Source organism: Protopterus annectens, chromosome 3.part0 (assembly GCF_019279795.1).
Source record: "Protopterus annectens isolate FY-2018-M chromosome 3.part0, PAN1.0, whole genome shotgun sequence".
NCBI lineage: Eukaryota > Metazoa > Chordata > Ceratodontiformes > Protopteridae > Protopterus > Protopterus annectens.
The window spans coordinates 178658675-178678799 of NC_056731.1; the positions used below are offsets into that span (position 1 = coordinate 178658675).

Genomic DNA, 20125 nt, shown 5'->3' on the forward strand with positions numbered 1-20125 from the left:
CTTTTAGGCCTATAGTGGCGGCCAGGGGATCTAAGATGCATCCAGTTACAGTATTTATTGATACCCGTGTGCAACATGTTATAAAAAAAAGTTTCACACTTGTTAAAAGATTCTTGGGAATTTTTGAAAAATATCAGAGGCTTTTTTTAGTGAGGAAGTGTTCTTTCTTACAATTGATATAAAATACCTTTTTACTTGTATTCCCAAAATGGAAGGTTTAACATTTTTTGATGAGTTATTATTTTTATATTCTGAGCTTGAAAATGACATGATTAAATTAACTTGGGAGTTTGAGTTTTGTCTTGGACAATAATTTCCTTTGGTTTGAAGGAGAATACTATCAACAAATCAAAGGGGTTCCTATGGGAGCAGCATGCTCTCCTGTTTATGCCAATCTTGTTATTGGGTTGGGAAGACAAATATGTTATTGGTGGTCCATATTGGAGTAATAAATTGTATTTACGTTACCTGGACGATATTTTCATTTTATGGTCCGGTAAAGAAGAAATTACTAAATTTATGGAATATTTAAATTCCACAACCCAATTTCTTGAGTTTACATTTCAATATAACAGATACTATCAATTTCTTGGATACTACTATTTTAAAAGACAAAGGGGTATTTAAATCTTTAGTATATAGAAAGAAGACCTTTTGCAATGCTTATTTGCATTTTGAGAGAACACCCTTTGGGTCAAAAAGTTAGTATAGTTAAAGGACAAGCAATAAGAATTGCTAGGATGACTTCACACAAGGAGGATTTAGCTAAAGAGTTTAATTTTGTAGGAAATATTCTTCATGATTTTTATACACAGTGGGGTGTTGGATACAAACCTTTTATTAGGATCTAGTTTACAGGAGGAAACACAGGACAACAAAGTTACTGTTTTTTACCAAGGCCTGTGTTTTACAGTACAATAGTAATATTGATTTGGTCCAGGAAGCCTTTGTAAAAAATTGGAACATTTTCAGGACTAAAGATATTTTAGAAAACGTAGGACACAGGGCTCGATTTATATCTAAGGTGGGTTACAATATTAAACAATTAGAGAATAGAATAGAAAATTTTAGGGAGGTCAATAAAGGTACAAGGCCGTGTGGCAGGTGTTCATATTGTACATACATAATGAAGGGAACCACATGTTGTGTTAAACAATAGTGTTAGGAACCACATGTTGTGTTAAACAATAGTGTTAGGAGTAAAGTTTTCTTTAAGAAGGGTAACTGCAACACTAGGGGGTAGTCTATTTGGCTTGGTGCATTACTAGTGGACATTTCTATGTGGGCAAAACTGAACGTATGCTCAAACATAGAATTTATGAATATCTAAATGACATTAAAAAAAAAAAACAGGAAAACCACCAATGCCTTATAGACATTCCTTGTGTTGTGATAATTTTGAGAAATATATGTTTGGAATTTTAGAAATAGTACATATTAATCCCAGAGGGGGGGATTGGAAAAATATCTTAAAGAAAAGAGAGAGCCAGTGGCAACTTAGACTGGCAGCTATGTTTATGCCAGGTCTTAACGACTGTTTCCCTGGCACCTATGTTGCATGAAAAAGGCAACATTATATAGTTGCAACAACAAAAATCTTCAAATACAAAATTTTTTTATATTACTTTCAAAAGCAGTTTATTAAGTTGTTTTTAGGTAGTTCTATATAATTGTTTCAAGCACTGTTTATTTAAAAATATTTTTGTCTGTCTTTTTTTAAATTGACAAATTGATCAAATGTGATAAGACTTGGTATTTAAATGTTAATTGAATTAGGTTCAGATTTTATTTCTGATGAAGTCTCTTAGGAGATGAAGGCGCTAAAATGGTTCATTAAATCAAATGGTTTATTAAATGTGGCTACTTTGTACAGTTTTCATACTCCGTTTCTGTCCATTCAGTGTCCGGTTTGTTTTGGTTATAGTATTTTAATTTTATTCTGAATTTGGCGATTTTGTTGTAGCAGGTTTCGAGCTTATTTAGATCGCATTGTCTAAGGTTAGTAAATATTGGAGAGGTGTAGGGTAAAGATAAGAATTTGCTGCCAAAATTTTAGCTGCTTTGGCAAGTAGTTGCCGATTTCTATATAATGCTCCTAGTTTTTTGTGCGCTTTTTTAATGGTCATAGAAATGTGAACGTCAAAGTTCAGTTTGTCTATTTCTACTCCTAGTAATTTGGTGTGTTCCGTAGGATGGATGGTGGTGTTGTCTTTTGCTGTGATGTTAAAGTGAGAGCTGTCTGGAGTAAGTTTGGTGGGTTGGAAGATTATTAATTTTGTTTTGTTTGGGTTGAGTATTAGTTGGGCATCGGATAACCAAGTTTCAATAGAAGAAAATGCTTCCTGTGTGACTTTTTTGCTGATGTTCATCGTGCATGCAGCTGCAGTAATCACAGATGGGGTTTTCTGCCGTCAGGCAGGTCCTCGGTCGGCAGAATTCCAAAGTCTAGGTCCGGCGTCAGTTGTTGTCGCTTTCTTTCCTGACGTCAGTGCGACAGGGGTATACAAGACACAGCCGACGCCATTTTCTTCAGTCTTTTTTGCCGCGCGGTGCCCGAAGCAGAAGCAGTTCGCAAGTGCCGGTCGGCCAGCTCCTGAAATTACGAAAATTTGGAAACCGAAGTAGTCTTTAAAGCCAAGTACCCCGTTGGGGAAACTTCTTGCCTCCGACCGATGTCAAAGTTAACAATTGTATTTCTTGTGGGGAAGCAAATACCGCATAAGGATTTCCATTCCCTCTGCATACCTTGTTTAGGCCCAGACCACGACGTCTCGGGCTGTCGCTTTTGCGCTACTTTCAATAAACGCACTATTAAGCATCGGGCGGAGTTTGCCCAGTACTCTCTTGGTAAAGCTTTTGATTATAAAATGTCGTCTGAGACTCTGACTACCGTTTTGTCCAAAAAACGCAAGGACAAAGACACACGAGGTCTCCACCGATACCACGCCAAAACCGGCTACATGTGGTCCAGTTCTCAGCGAGGCGCCTACGCAGCCCCTGACTACCGACGACACTTCTTTGGCGGTGTCTTCTGTAACAGAGACCGCAGGTGCCTCGGCCCATACCCAGACTACAACCACTGAAGCCACTGTGAGTGTTGAGCCTCCTAATGTGGACGGATCCACTTCACACATGGTGTCTTTAGACCCTCGTCTTCCTTTTCCATAAAGGCCTTTACTAAGTCCAAATCAGCCATGCATCCCACGAGGCCTGGTGCTCAGGGCCCATCTCCAGGCCCCATGCCTAAAAAGCAGATGCTAAAAATGGCTGAGGATTTAATTACTCTTATCAGGGGTTCCCAACCCCCTCCAGGCAAGAGACCCAGAGTGGAGGAAGATTCTCCCTCTTCTGACCAGGGCTGCATTATTTTAGAACATTCTGATGAGGAACACTCTTACTCCCCTTTTGAAGATTCTGATGCAGAGCAGTCCATTCCTTCTGCATCTCCCCCAGAGGATTTTTCTTTTGGGGAAACCTTGCATACCTTGAGGAAACACTTCCATTGGGAAGGCCAAGATTTTTCTGATTCCAAGAAAAGACTTCGGGAATTTCTTTTGCTACCTCAGTACAGACCTCTGGCGATACCTCCTGTCTTGGACATACTTGATGATGTTTACTCGGAGGCTTGCCTTAATCTGAATTCCCTGCCTCCTGCCCCAGTGAAGCCTGATAGGTACCACAGAGTTCCTAACTCCCACCAATTTCTTTACAAAAGCCATAATGCTGACCCTGAAGCCATTTCTCAAGGCCTCAAGGGAATGAAGGCCTCTACTGCTAAGAATCCACTACCTTCCGAAAGAGTCCAGATCCTTAGAAAGGTGGGGAAAAAAAGGTATATACCTCTGCCACCCTAGCCATGAAGGCCTTAAATTGTCAGTTCCATATGCTTAAATATCAGCAGTTTCTGTTATCACAATTTAAGAAATAAAATGTCACAACCTGAACAACCAGATTTGAAGGAGTTGCAGGATATGATGCATAGTGCAGAACAAGTGGGTAAACACACCTTACAATGTAGCTATGATGCCCTCGAGGCCTCAAGTAGAGCTGCTGTTACAGGATCAGTCATTCGTAGACACGCCTGGCTTGGGGAACAAACCTTGCCGGATCATGTTAAAGCTAAACTACTAGATGCTCCTTTACAAAAGGATGTTCTATTTGGTACTAATGCTGAGGAGATGCTACGGAAAATGGAAGAAAAAGCAAAATCTATGCAAACTGTCGAAGCTTTTCTACAGGTTCAACCACCACGTTTTAGCAGAAATTGGCCTTCAAAAAACTGGTCCTTTCCAGCCACGGACAAGTCCCAAAGAGGCAGATACAGGTGCACAAGGGGCAGGGGACAATCTCAAGGATCATATAGAGGCAGACAACCATTAACTCCTGCACCAAGAGGTGGCGAAGACAGTGCACAACAATACAGGAAACTAACCCAATGACTTCCCCCTTTTCATGCCAAGCAAGTCTCAGCTGGCAGCACCCTTGGGAGGAAAGCTGGCATTTACAAGAAATTGGCATATCACAACAGACAAATGGATCCTGGACATTATAAACAGAGGCTACAGATTTCATTTTCACACTCCTCCAAAAATGAGAGGCATGCCGAACCTGCCACACAATCAAAGGGCAGATGCTCAAATACAAATTTCAAAGCTCATGGACATGAAAGCTATTCCAAGAGGTACCTACTCACGAACAAGGTCAAGGTTTTTATTCCAAACTATTTCTGGTACCAAGGAAAGGAACTGACTGGAGACCCATTTTGGACTTATCCATCCCAAACACATTTCTACTCGTGCCAAAATTCAAGATGCTCACATTACAGCAGCTTCTTCCCATGCTGGGCAAGGAGTTTTGGCTGGTAACATTGGACCTCAAGGAGGAGGCATACCTGCATGTCCCAATCAGACAAAGCTGCAGAAGATACCTCAGATTTCTTGCAGGTTCAATCCACTATCAATTCTCTGCATTGCCCTTTGGCTTATCTACTGCGCCCAGAGTATTCACGAAATGCCTGGCATCGGTAATTGCCTACTGCAGACTTCAAGGGATACAAATTTACCCTTATTTGGACGACTGCCTGATCCAAGCGGACAGCAAACACATACTTCTGGAACATCTGGCTTATGTAACACGGTTATTGAATTCTCTGGGATACACAGTCAACAAAGAGAAATCCAGGCTAACACCATCTTTCCTGGGTGCCAACTTGGACACAAACACCCAGATGGCCTAGCTTACGCCAGAAAAACAGGGGCAACTAACTCAGTACTTCAAAATACTAGCAAATTTTACCAGGCTCACTGCAAGGAAAATCCTGCAGGCTCTGGGCTTCATGGCATCTTGCATTCTTTTAATCCCATGTGCAAAGTTGCATATGAGGAAACTCCAATGGTACCTAAAAAAAAACCTATGGTCTCAACACAGCCACAGTTTGGAAACAAGAATACCAATAATCCCATGTTTGCAAAAGGAATTTCTATGGTGGGCCCAAGCATGCCAAACACACAGGTCTACCATTCTGCAAGCCTCAAGCAAATCAAGTCATCACAACAGACGCCTCAGACTACGCCTGGGGGGCGCACATGACAGACAGGTGCATTCAGGGCAAATGGTCCCAAAAGGAAAAGCACCTTCACAGCAATCAAAAAGAAATGCTAGCAGTGATAAATGCAATTACAGCTTTCAAGGACCTCCTGCATCCAGGGCAATTATTGATAAGAACAGACAACACCACAGTAATGTGGTACATAAACAGAGGAACACATTCATACCCCCTGTGCAGGCTAGCCATGTCACTTTGGAACTTGGCTCTGGAATGGCAAATCGAACTTCATACCCCCTGTGCAGGCTAGCCATGTCACTTTGGAACTTGGCTCTGGAATGGCAAATCGAACTTCAAGCACAGTACCTGCCAGGATTGGAAAACACGCTGGCAGACAAAGCAGGAATATGACAGACCCACACGAATGGAAGTTGCATCCTCAAGTGTTTACAAAGATAATCCAAGCGTGGGGAAGGCCAGACATAGATCTCTTCGCCTCCCACAGGAATCATCAATTGACAAAGTTCTGCTCAAGGACCTTCCATCCAAAGGCCTGGAGAGTGGACGCCCTTTCTTTCAGTTGGGCAGCATGGACAGGTTTACGCTTTCCCACCATTGCCTCTTCTGCCCAAGGTGCTCTTGAAAGCAAGAGCAGACACCGAAGATGATACTGATTGCTCCAGACTGGCCAAGACAACACTGGTACCCACTCCTGAGGAGCCTAACGCATACTCCTCCCTAGACCCTACCTCGAATGCCTCTTCTACTTACTCAGCACAGCTACAAAACTCTTCAGTCAGCTGAAAACGCTCAGTCTGGCTGCATGGAAAATTCCTTAACACCACAACAGACCCTACTCTCCAAAGAGGTGCAGGATGTCATTTTGGAGGCCATCTACTAGAAAGGCTTACTCCGCAAAATGGAAACTGTTTTGCGCTTGGAATGAGAAAAAAGGCCAGGATCCTAGAAAACTGAATTTGCCTCGGATATTACAGTATCTAGCTGAGCTGTTGAACAGTGGACTTTCATTTTCCTCCTCCAAAATTCATGCCTCAGCCATTTCTGCAGAATACAACACTGATCCACCCTTATTCTCTCACCTACTCTTAAGACAGTTCCTCAGAGGGGCTAAGAATATAAGACCTCCAAGGAAACAACCAATACCAGCCTGGGATCTTAATTACATTCTAGAAAAAATTGCCTCCCTTTGAACCAGCTGCCTCAAGAGGTTTGCAATATTTGTCCTGGAAAACAGCTTTCCTTCTGGCCATTACCTCCGCTCGTAGGGTTTCGGAACTGCAAGCCCTCATGGCTGTGCAGCCCTTTCTCATCCATCAGGACAGGGTTTCCCTACAAACCAACCCGTCATTTATGCCTAAGGTAGTATCCAGGGTAGCTTTAAATCAGGCCATACACTTAACCTACCTTTTACCCCAATCCTCAAAACAAAGGGGAAAGGCTACTACATTCCTTAGACATCCATAGACAGCTACATTGCTATTTGGACAGAACAAAGCCTTTCAGGAAGTCAGAACAACTTTTTGTGTCCTATGCTGTAGGAGCTCAAGGGAAGCCAATTTCCAAACAGACAATTTCAAAATGGATAGGCCACTGCATACGGTTTTGTTACTCCTTTCATGGCAAATCTGTTCCTACAGGCATCGGATCCCACTCCACCAGGGCCACAGCTACCTCTACAGCCTTCATCAGAGGAGTCCCTACCAAAGATATTTTGGAGGCAGCCACTTGGGAGTTCTGTGCATACCTTCACAAAACATTACCACCTGCCTTTATACTCCAAAACTAGAGCAGGCTTTGCCACTGCTGTGTTGCAGGGCATTCTGGCTCATCCCAGTTCCACCTAATGCCTACCACCCTGTGCGTAGCTTTGGGATTCTACCCATCTGTGATTACTGCAGCTGTATGCACGATGAACATAGTACAGTTTTGTACCTACCATAAATGTAGATGTTAGTGCTAATACAGCTGCAGTACAGGTTTCCCTCCCTCCTTCCCCCTCTTGGTAAAGGCCTAGTGGCTAACACCTCCTCATACAACCTGATTGGGTTATCCTCCTATGGTGTGTTTGCTTGCAACTACTAATTTTTGATTATATTGCATTGCATGCTTATATATATAATTTATGTATTGCCTTCCTTTTGGGGGCACCTGACATCTGGGGCAAGAAAGACTGAAGAAAATGGCGTCGGCTGTGTCTTGTATACCCCTGTCACACTGACGCCAGGAAAGAAAGCGACAACAGACGCCGGACCTAGACTTTGGAATTCGGCCGACCGAGGACCCGCCTGACGGCAGAAAACCCCGTCTGTGATTACTGCAGCTGTATTAGCACTCTAACATCTACATTTATGGTAGGTACAAAACTGTACTTTCTGGTGGGGAGTGGGCTGTGCAGATTGAGTCCTCTGCGTATTGTATGAGTGTGCCATGTGTTGTGGCTGAGGCTAGATTATTGGTGAAAATAGAGGAGAGTAGTGGTCTCGGGATGGATCTTTGGGGAACTCCTATGGAGACTGGTAGTTGGGGGGGGGATAGGTTGTCCTGCCAAACGACTGCTTGTTGGTAGTCGGATAGGTAACTCTGAAACCAGTTGATGACTGAGAGGAGGATAGGTTATTGAGAAGAGAGTTGTTTGTATGTGACCATGTCGAAAGCTTTAGAGAGGTCTAGGAAGGTAGCTGAGGAGAAAGAACCTCCATTTTTATTTTGTAGGGTAGTGTTAGAAAAAGAAAGTAAGGCGGTAGTGGTGCTATGGTTAGGTCTGAAACAGTGTTGGAGAGGAGGTTGTTAGCAAGGAGGCGATTTGAGACTTGAGAATGAATGCATCTCTAGTATTTTGGAGAGTGGCGAGAGAATAGCTGTGGGGCGGTAACTGGTTAGATCTGTGGAGGGGCCTCCTTTGTGTAGGGGAATTGTGAGACTTCCCATAGTGTAGGAAAATAACTTTCTGACAAATCTGTTAGTGATACGGTGTAGGCTAGAGCGTCAGCTGCAAGTTGAATGTATTCACCTGCGAGGTTGTCTGCTGCTAATCTGGTGGTTTTAAGTTTAGTTAGTAGTTTTATTTTGGAGGTAGGAACAGGAGAGAAGCTAGTTGGGAGATTTTGGTTCTAGTTGATGGTGTGGGTTTATGGGGGGGGGGTTGTATTGTCTAGCTAGAGATAACATCTCTTGTCACACCAGTCTGTCCACCCAGCATCTGACAGCATCCTGCAGGGAAGTCTGTCAACTTGCCACACACCCAGAAAATGTTTCCAATTGCCTCTCTTCCCCGTCATACCTCCAGCATTTGCTGTCTACCTGAGGAAAATTCTCTGGAATCTATTTGGGAGTATAAAAAGATGTAAACGTTTCCAAGCAAAAATCGTAAATCTTCTTGCTTTTATTGCATATGTGGCAGACGCACCTACATGCTCCCATTTTCTTTGTGATTTGCTTATCTTCCCAATCCTTTCTAACCTCCTCCTGACTTAGTTATTCAGTATTTTATAGGCTCTACTAATTCCATTTTTAATCGCAATGTCTGTTCTAGATTCTACTAAAACTCTTACCAGTACTGGTCTTTCATTTAGGATCCCCTTATTTCTATTTCTTTGCTTATGCTCTATCAATCCTTGATGGGGAAGGCATTCTCTAACCAGCAGTACAAATTATTGGCTTCTTTCCATTCCGTCATCTTTCCCTCCCTAGTTATTTGCTCCCAGTACTGTGATTCCTTTCCTTTTTTTTCTCCAGTAAATTTCAGCCCCCTGTTGTCTATTCCTAATTGCAGTTATTTCTATAGATAGATTCTTAATTCCCATTTGGGCTTAGTTCTTGGAATACTTTCTGCTACTTTATGGATATAATGTGTGTGGTCATTGTTCTACTTAAAGGCCTGCATCCAAAATCCTCGTAGCTCCTTGTTTCTTGTGTCCCCCTGTTTCATCATCCCTTTCCACTTTGAAATTATAGTGTTCTGCTTTTGCAGTGTATAGTAGCTCTGTAATACCCGTTCAAATTGAATAATCCCAATAGGCCCTCTTCTACTGAAGTCAGCTCATCCCACTTGCCATCTTCCCGTCCTAGATAGTCCTTTAGCTCTCTCAATTTCTATCCACAACTTCTCCTGGTTGATTTTAAAAATATGCCTGATCCAGTACAAAATTAAAGGGACTAAACATTAACTGCTTGTATCTTACTGTCCATTTTAACAATTTCCATTTTCTCAGCTTTTCTCTTCCCACATATCCTTAGCTGCCACACCAGAATAATTTTGTCCATACTCCTAAATACTTCATTTTGTCATGTCCCCATACATTCAGAGTTTGAATCAGTTTGAGAGAATATATAATTTACTGCTATTGCCTTTGTTTTTAGCTTCATTAATTTTGTATTGGATATGAAACTGTGTTCAACAACACTGTCTGGTTTTGTCAGGTATAAAATATCTGCAAATAGAGCCAGCTTTTCTTCACTATCGCACCAATTGTATCCTACGAGTCTTATTTTCTTTGCCAGTGGTTCCAAATATAATGTGGATAAAGGGGAAAGAGGACATCCCTGCCTGGTTCCTCTGCTCAAGCAGAAATCATTAGGACACCACCCACATTAATTTTCACTTCCTGATTCCTCCTCCGTGTGAATCATTTAGGTGCAGCTACCACTTATGTAACCATATAGCCCTGATGGTCACATGATTACAAACAAACCTATGTCTAAAAAATGTTCTAACAAACCTATATCTAAAAATTTTCTTTTGTTGTAACTTTTGGTTGAAGTAACAGTTGAATGACCAGTGCTTCCAAATGGCACGGCAGTCTCTGCAGTGAAAGAGCAGCTCATGAACCTTGTCTATGGCAATGAAGAGAAGAAATGCTTGACAATGAAGAGAAGAAATGCTTGACATGAGTAGTGGAGTACAAACTCTGGGACAGTTGAAATGAGGATAGAGTGGAAACTAGCTCTAATTTGAGAAGGTCCTAGAGCAGGCTGTTTGGTCATGTATAGGAAAGCAAGTGACAGTTTGCAGTGTTGGCAGAGACTGGAAGACTGCACAGGGTAATGAGGGTGTCCTAAGAGGTGCTTAGATTGTAAGACTGGATTTTGATCATTGTACTGTCTTTGACAGAAACAACACCATGATCCAATGTAAAAATGAGATTTCCCTCTGGTTGCAAGGCTGTGGATTGTGCCTCGTATTATCCCCCTTGTCTACCCTTTTTGGTTTTCTTGATATAAGGCAGCCTCCCACCAAGCGCTTGCCCACAACAGCCATCGGCACTCTCCTTAATGACCCAGTGGATAATTTTAAGCATTCATGATCTTGGTAGTGATCAATCTCTCTGGAAGAGAAATATCTCCTTCCAGCCAGCTGTAGTGGTGCAGTGAAAAAGCCATGAAAATAGCCCAGGTAAACATTGTTTAGTGGTTCAGACACTTGACTGAGCTTGGTCAGGGGTGGTGGTGTGGCAGTCTGTTGCTGTCCAGTGCCATGGTCCCCTGAAGGAGCTCCGGAGAGTTTTGGCAATTGTCCCTTGAAGCTAATGGTACCCCAGGTTTTAGAGCTGAAGTTGGGTAAATTGTAATGTAATTATTGGTTGAGAATATTAATTTTCTGTATTTAAATTGTAATTTTTTTATATATTCCAATATTTATCTCACAATTTTAGTGTACTTTTATGTACCTCTCTGTCTGTTTCTAATTAACTGGAGTGATCTCACTATACTAGAGTGCGAGGGTATGTAAGCCCAGTGATTTACGTCATATGCAGTTCTGATGAAGTCCAGTGTGTGTTGGACGAAAGCACTTGACTGCAGTTTATCTCTCGTGCGTGAATAAAATTTTAGACCTTTGCGGTTTATTTTAGCCTGCTTGTGATGTGAGTTTATCGGTTTGTTGATGTGCTTTTCTGCATATTGGCTCCCTTGTGCAGAATATTGACTTAGGTTGTGAATTTTGGACTGGATTTTTGTCAACTCCTAGATGCCTTTTTTTTTAAGTTTGTTCTTTACCCCATTTATCTTTGGTTATGCTTCTTATGACAGATGTTTGACAGTCATTTTGTGCAATTTGACCAGTGGTACTGCTGCTGTAATCTCCAGCTGTTTGCCAGAATTCTGTAATATTGGTTATGATAGTAGCTTTGTGTTTTGAAGTGGTAGAACCATAGGGGGAAGCTCAGTACTCAAGGCATTAGGTATTCACTTGCTGTTGCAGTATCTGTTATCGCATTCCATGTTTCTTATAAATACTACATTTTAGTAGACTGATTCTGTGGATACCCTAAATGCATTTAATGAGACGTTACTTTTCATTAAAATTTAAAAAAAAAAAACACTCCTGTTTTAAGTTGGTGTGAATTTGCCAAGGGAATGAATCTGGGTTACAACCCATGTACTTCTGCCATTAGCAAGAATTTTGCATGGTTGCCGATCCAGTGAATGAACTGGATATCACCAGTGGGAGTGTTTTTATTAAAACCTATAGAGGAGCCCTGTCAGACGGTAGAGGAATTGTTGACTGTAGGGGATTGTGTGTTTTTTCCAGTGGCTTAGCTGTCCTGTTGGATAAGGAGTTTCCCACAGTTAACCTGTTTGGTAAGCATGTGTGTATAGCATGGTCCGTGCATATGCTAAAACTGTACAACTTGAGTGGTATGTTGAGAATGTATCAGGCCCTGTTCTGCAGAAGATGCATCCAGAGGTCCCATCAGACCAAAAAGTGTTCTGTATATTTTTTGGTATGCGCTTGCACACTCCCCACCTCCTAAAAAGATGTGCATGTAGTTGAGTTTGGTGCCCTTGGCCACCTCTGTCCCATAGCAGTCCTTGGGTCATAGTGCAGTTATCTTGTACTGATCAAAAGGAGCTTGTGCAGGTTCCAAAAGTCTAATATTAGGTAATATGGGTACATTCCAGAGCTTGGGAGGGCACTATTGCAACAATTCAAGATCTGTAAAATCTTCAGTGGTGGCTGATTCCAATTAATTCCCAGGCATCTTGTCATCACAGATGTATCTGCCCTCCGGAGCAAGAGCACTACAATGGATGACTGTTCCCGAAGTGTGGTAGTCTCAGGAGTTCTGTCTCCACGTCAGTGTCTTGGCAATGCAAGTAGTTCTTTCCTTATTTCCATTTCACGTCTGTGTTCTCTGAGTGGATGCTGTGTACAGCAGCATGGAGATGGTGTGATGCATCGAGATGCCAGTGGGAAGCTTAATCTTAACCTTTGTGTGGCAGTGGGTCATCCTGTCCCATAATTTCATAATGGTCAGGCAGGCATGTTCTAGAGGAGGACAGTTTTCTTGTTTTCTACTAATGCCCCACCTGTTGAGGTCACCCTCATTCTGTCTCAAACTGGTGCATTTATGGGACAAGCCCAGTATGCAACCTGTTTTTGTTGCTCTGATCCATGTCAAATTCACCAGCTTTTCTGCAATTGTTCCTCATCACACTTTGGGGTCTGTGATCACCCCAGTGTTTGCTTGCTACCATAGCCAGTTGACTCCCCATACTTCCCCTACTCCAAATTTCCTTCGAGTTATATTCAGGCCTTGTAGAGTATGGTATTTTAGAAGTCCTCTTCATAGATCTTTATTGGTCCTGGCGGATGCGGCTTTTACCTCCTTCCACAGAAGCCTTCTGCTCAAGATAAGTAACTCACTTTTTTCTGTTTGAGGCTGTAAGAAAAAGCTTTGCTCTTTCCTTTTACCTACCTGTTTTAATTGATTCTGGGATCAGTTTTGTCAGTCTGTTCTGTTTCATAGATGTCCATTGGCTGCTTTAGCTATTACATTAATGGGACTCGATAAAATGGCAACCAGTTTTGTTTCTTGCTGAAGCAAAGTTAGGACAGAATACTTTCGCAGCACAATGTAGTAAGCTTGACTGGTCCATGATCTCTGTGGTGCAGCGGTTAGTGTTGTGGCTTCACAGCAAGAGGTTCTCTGGTTTGATTCTCAGCAGGAGTGCCTTCTATGTGGGGTTTGCATGTCCTTCCTATGGTCAAGTGAGTTTTAAAGACCTGCAGATTGTGTGCGCGTGCCTTCTTTGAAGGTTGGGTGCCGGACTGGCAACTCGAGACTGTGGGCTGGTTATCTGCTGTGGTTTCCCCCAACTGGGAAAAGCCGAAGGATTGCTTTTAGTAAGCAGACTGGTGCAGTTCAGTTCCTCTTTCATGGACATGTTATTTCTCATAATCCAAATCCCTCTGGAAAGATGCTTGTCAGTAGTTTTTTTTTTTAATTGATGTCGTGCCAAATGCAAAGGAATATGTACTTACCATATGTGAAAAGTAGGTCCCCCTTATTTAAATATACCCTTTGTTTTCCCCTAGAGGTTTTTCTGACCTGGCGATTTCATCTGCTCCTCTGCATTTCTGTGAAAAGAAAAGTAAATGTCTTGCATGCTGAAAGTGTGCATGGTTTTCAACATCCTGGGAAGGCGCTATCTGCTGAGTAGTCCTAAATCCCAAATCTGTTGTAGTAAGTTATAGCAGCCATGCTGTTTGTGAGGGCCAGAAAGGGCTTGAACAGAGGGCTTCAATCCATGTCGGCTCTTTGAGAACCTTGCACCGCATTGATGGTTGTGTAGAACATTTACATGTGATCAGTACTATCCCGATCTCTCGCCCCATGATAAGAATGCCACTGATTAATTCATAATGTGAAAAGAGTATTCGAGTAAGCCTTGGTTTTAATTTTATTTTAAACTTGTCTTCTCAAAAATCTTTACCATACTTTCAGTGGCTTTCTGTTAGCATTACTGGGGGCACATGTGATGGTTCATGGCCTCTTTCAAGAGTAGCTTTTATTTATTTATTTTTCTTTTTTCTTAGGTGTGGATGTTAGTATGAATACTCATCTTAAGGCTGTAAAAATGACCCTGAAGAACCGGGAGCCTGTGCAGCTGGAGACGCTTAGTATTCGTGGAAATAACATTCGCTATTTCATCTTGCCAGATAGTTTGCCTTTGGACACACTTTTGGTTGATATTGAGCCTAAAGTTAAATCCAAAAAAAGAGAAGCAAGTAAGTATTTTGTTTTATGAAGAAATACCATTTTGGGAGTCGCTTGTGTTAAACCTATAGACATTTCCAAAGTTTTTGTTTTGATGAGCACTTTGGATGTCTTGACTGAAATCACTGTTGCAGTCATCACCACTGGTGTTGGGCTGGGGTGCCATGCATCTTAGTCTGGGATTATTTGCTCACATTATCTCTATCCCTGGGGGTCACAATCAATATTTCAATGTTTTATCTTCTACCATTTAAAGCCTTGGACTTTGATTCTGTCTAGACAAGACCATATAACCATTTTGCTCTCAAATAGTCTGGCTCTCTTACCACAAAACGGAATTCTTACCTTGAGGCTGCACGTCCGATTTGTTTCCACCCTTTTCCCCCAGCAAAAGTGGTTCTTAAAGCCCTGAGTTTGATGGATGCTGTGATTACCTGATAATTGCTGCTATTCTCCCCATGCAAATCCTCCAGTGGACTAGCAGTACAGTGGTCCATTCATAGGCAACCCTTGCAACACCTTAAACTCTCGTCTACAGGGACCCCTACTGTGGTGGATTCAATCGAACGAGACTTGTCAAGGACATCCCTTTATCCTTCCTCACCTGAATGCCATGTTTCACATATGCCTCACTATTTGGGAAGTGTTTTTTTGGATGGACTGTTCAAGGCACATGGTCCCCATAAGATAAATTGCATATAAATATCTTGTAGATGAGCAGTCCTAGCATTGCAGGTCCCTTCAGAACTCTTCCTCTAGGGACAATTGCTATACAAACAAGGCAGCATGTCAGTATTCTGGTATATCAAACATAGGGGAACCAGATCTTTCCCCTTCTGCTAAGAAGCAATGAGTTTGCCAGTAGGCGATCTCCTCCAACCGCTTTCTTGTGCGATGCACATTCTGTGGAAATCCATTCTAGCAGACAAGCTCAGTAGAACTATCCTGATGCCTCACGAGTAGTGTCTCATCAGTCAGAGGCACACATGATCTTCCACGAATGGGGTTAACCTTTCTGTGATCTGTTCACCTCTCCCCTCAGCAAGTGCAGCAGGTTCTTTGCCCTAATTTCCCCTCAGGCAGAGTCGCTGAGAGATGCCCTAGTCCATGTTTGGCTATCCTGTCTTTATGCTTATCCTCCCTTGCCTCGTAACCCAAAATTTCTTCAGAAAGCACTTTGAAGAGCAAGGTAATCCTCCTTGCTCCATTTTGAGTTCTGAAAGTGATTCCCCTTCGTATGGTTTCATCTACTATATCCTCCTTGGACACTGGACCCCAGTCCAGATCTCCTTTCACACAGTCAGGGATGACATCCCAACATTACAGGCCTCTGGTTGACCGCATGGTTTCTCCAGTTCCAGTGAGGGTAGACATTCCAGGCTTTCCTCTTCAGTTTGCAAAATTTTGTTAATCTCAGAAGTCCTGTCCAAGAAATGTTTCCATAAAAGTTAAATGGAAAGGGTTTTCTTTTTGGGCTCTGTATCCTTTCACTGCTCCAATGCCTGCTGTTTTAGAATTTTTTTTCTTCAGTTTTTCAAGGTGGGGTGAGTTTCTCCACCATCAAAGTTCAGCTAGCAGCCATCTCTAACTTCCACATTGGAGATGATGCAAACTACAGTAGCCAGATGAATAACTATTTCTCATGTTCACTCTTCAAGAAGTTTAACCTTGACGAGACTGCCAAAAGCACATTCAACTAGGTCAGTGACTGTCAGCTGCCTTTTGGGCCAGAGCTTCTGTTAATGTTTTTGCAGCTGCAACTTGGTCTAATGGTCATTCTTTTTACTTCTCATTACAAGTTTGATATCTCCAGAAGCAGGGCTGTGTTTTCTGCGGTTCTCCAACATTCTTCCACGAGGGCTCCTAAGGGTGCTGTAGCTGGGGACTGTCCCATTCATTGAGTAACAAATGAAAATGACAAGTTATAAAAGCTATGTACTCGCCATAACTATGCATCTGTGGTGTCCATTTTTTGATTCGTCCTCCCCACCTTCCCCTATCCATGTTTTTGGAAGTGACCTGATGTAGTGTTTTTTTTTTTTTTCGGAACCACAGTTCCTTTTTGAGCCCCTGTTCTATTTCACTTTTTTTTTTCTGCAGTACTGTGCTAATGTTAACTATTTCAGATAGTATGTTAGCAAACTTGATTTGAGGTAATGCAGTGGTCTGGGGCATTATGGATAAAGGGAAGAGTTTGAGAGTCTGATCCTGGAATCTGGAAAAGTTGCCAAGTTGAATACAAAGCTCTGATCAGTGACCCATGTGTTGAAGATTGAAAATGGACAGCACATGCATAGTTAGGGTGAAATCCATAACTTTTATTTCTGTCACAGCTAAGGTTCTGTAGAAAGAAACTAAAAATTATGCAAAAACTGAAACTGCAATCTGTTGCCTATGGATAACATACGAGAATGTCTACTTATGCTGTTAGGATCTTCTGAAACTTGTTGGGGATCTCATTGGGCGGATGCTTCCAAAGGTCTGTCTTGGTGGGTAAGGCAGACTGTTTCATACAGAGAACATCCTCTCTCTAAGGGGCAGATGCATCCTAACCTGGAGGGGAAAATGGTCCAGAGTTCTGGAAGTGTCTAGATGTTACCTTATGGCAGGTGATGCCAGCCATCTGTTAAGGTAAGATGCTGATTGTATTCAGTGTATGAATTCTTGAAAGTTTTGCGGAAGACTGTCAAATTTCTTCCACCTTGATGGGCAAACTCCCTCCCACCTGGACATCACCACATCTGTGGTATGAGTCTGTCCATGCCGTCTTAATTTCCTCCTTGCTTTGGTAGATGGTAAAAGTTGACAAGAAGTACTGAGATTGGTCAGTCTGACTTTGCTTTCAAGAATACAGCTAATTAGCTTGTGCTTTTGCTTTTTTTTTTTTTTTTGTGGGTTTCCTTATTTTTTTATTGCTCCACAGTAGAATAAGCTGTTTAGGCACTTGGGGACAGGTGTTAGTTTGTATTGTAAAGTAAGAAGTGTCTTGGAGTACCTGAAAGGCCTTCACCTTTGTTTTTATGTAGGGAAGGAGCGCAGTGTTTTCACTTTTTCTGTGGTCAAAAAGATCAAGAGGAAAGTGAAATCTGTCTGGGAATATTTATGCAAGAAAAGTCAGTCTGCCTTTTCTTGGGCTGCCATGGTGTTAGGCAAGCTGTATGAGGAAGGGTGTACTTCATAACATTGAAACCATAACATCAAAAGTTCAAAATATTGAAAACTCATGACATTGAAAGTGTGCTTCATAACATTGAAAACTACGTTGCAGAAGTAAATAAAAGCCCCTCCGTCTACAAACCCCATAAATTAAATATACCAACTGCAAGATCACACTACAGGGGAAATTTAACTTTTTTCCCCACTGTAGTGTGATCTAGGAGCTGATATATTTGTGGGGGGGGGGGTGCAGGGGGCTTCCCCCTGCCAAAACAGTTTTAGGTGGTGGTATAGGTGGAGAAGGGTATAGTTTACATATACATTGTAGTTTTTAGTGTGGGTTTGGTGTTGGGAAGTAGACCCCTGTGGACACCCCTTTTTTAAGTGTTAGGAAGTGATCAAAGCATTGGTTTTGGCGTGCCTCTCTGTAGCTTCTGGACTCTTGTAGGAAAAGTGTCCAATCTGATTTGTTTCTAGTGGGCTGGGGCTGCAGTTTTAGAACAGTCTGGTACTAACACCCGTGTTAAAGTAATGTGAACCAGAATGCCCTTTATTTTGATGCAGAATGGTATCCATGGTTTGAAAAGGAGTCATTGACATTCACTCATGACTAAGGACTTTGAACAAAAGGCAGCACAGTCAAAAGCATGGCCAGGATGGCTGTGCAACAGAGCCACAATTGTCTGAGCAGGTGGGCCTGCCCAGGTTCCTTCCCAAGATCTGCTTCCCAAGATCTGAAAACCTGTCTCAGGACTTTGACTTTATGAAAGTGGAATCATTTGTGTTGGGGATCCCAACCATCCTCTGAAGCCTCAGAATTGTATGAAGACAAGTGAATTAGCTTGTGTAAACCAGTTTTGTCAAGTCTCATGGCTGAGGCCACCTTATCTACCTCCGTACCAGAGGATTTCTTATTTTGGGATACCCTTCAACAGAATGAATGGAGTAGAAAACCAAGGATAACTGATTTCCAGACATTTTTAGGCAGCCTGTGGGTTTACTAGAGCCAAATCTTTATTCCTTCTGGTCTTGAAACCTTACAGGATGAATTCACAAGTGCATCTTGGGAGCTTGATTCCCAGCCATTTTTATGGGGTTGTAGATTTTTGAAGTAACGTTTTAAAGGCCTGTTTGCTGATCTGGTCCAGGTGTCTGATTTCAAGCAAGGAATCTCCTTGGGATTCCAACCAAGAGTCTTTTTCTGTGACAAAGGTTTAACAGTTAACCGGCTTGATAAGGATACATACAATCTGAAGTAGTTAACTTCATTCTTTCTGCATATATGGATATTTGGATCCGATTCGGATCCAAGCCGGCAAAACTTTTACAAGCATCAGCTCCAAGCTCCTCCCCTACCTATAATACATCACTTCCTTCTGACTAACCCCAGATCTTGTTTGCCGCTCTAAGAGTTAGCATCGTGGTCTCTGAGCTCTAAGCAAATATGGTAAGGTTTCTCTTGTTTTTCTCTGTTCAGTACAGTTGGTGTGTGTACCTGTCCCCCCCCCCCCTTCGTGGTCGTCGTGTTAAGAAAAGTTTTTTTCTGTGTAGCTTGTTGGTAGTTTTAGTTCCCGCGTAGGCCCCATCCCGGTGTGTGGGTGCCTTAGGGTTTAGTTACTGTTCCGCCCTTATGGCTGAACAGCCTAAAGTTCTTTTTAAAAAATGCACAGTGTGGTCACAAGCTCTCACCAGCTGATGGCCACACTCTTGTGTTTTTTGTTTAGGGGTCTCCCATTTGTCAACCTCTTGCGACATTTGTATGGGTTTTAACCCCAGGGCCTTGAAAGACCGTCGGGCTAAGCTCGTGGCCAACGGTCTGCTGCCAGCTTCTGCCCTAGTCTGCCTCGGTCTCCACTCCAGCCAGTGATGATTTGCAGGCAGGGGCTCAACCTCCCGCTCATCCTACGGCCTCAGATTCGTCCCAGAAAGGTAGGGACAAGAGAGAGAAGCGCCACAGAGAGGGACAGGCCCAGGAAAAGATCCCCTGACAGGGAGTCTTTCTCCAGTCCCTCTTCTAAAGTCCCCAGGTCCCATGCTCCGCTCTCTGTTTCTCGCCAGAGCCCTCTGAGCCAAGGCACTCCCCTCAGATCCAGCCAAGACCCACTTCGGTCGCTTCTTCTTCAAGGTGACTCTGAGCATCTCAGACCTTGACATGGACAGGCTGAGGAAGTTCATCCAGAATCGGATTCAGATGGGGGGGGTCTTACCAGGTCTCTCTCCATCGGAGAGGGTCTTTCTACAGCTTTCACCCAATCTCTCCTTCCCCCGACCCGATGCTTTGGGGTTCTTGGATCAGAGGCCCTTTGGAGCTGTGGGTTTGGCACAGACTGTTCTCGTTTCCTCTGCCGGCTGTCACCGTGAGTTCCTCGGATCCGATTTCGGATCCCGGAGACTCTCGGCCATG

General features: G+C 42.7%; 1 protein-coding gene across 1 annotated transcript in view; it reads left to right on the top strand.

The window, feature by feature from the left end:
• SNRPD1 (small nuclear ribonucleoprotein D1 polypeptide) overlaps positions 1–20125 on the top strand; it is a 99135-nt gene that overhangs the window by 43792 nt on the left and 35218 nt on the right. The window contains exon 3 of the mRNA XM_044064676.1: positions 14385–14576. Within this exon, the coding sequence (XP_043920611.1) occupies positions 14385–14576 (192 nt within the window). The remainder of the gene's footprint in view (positions 1–14384; positions 14577–20125) is intronic.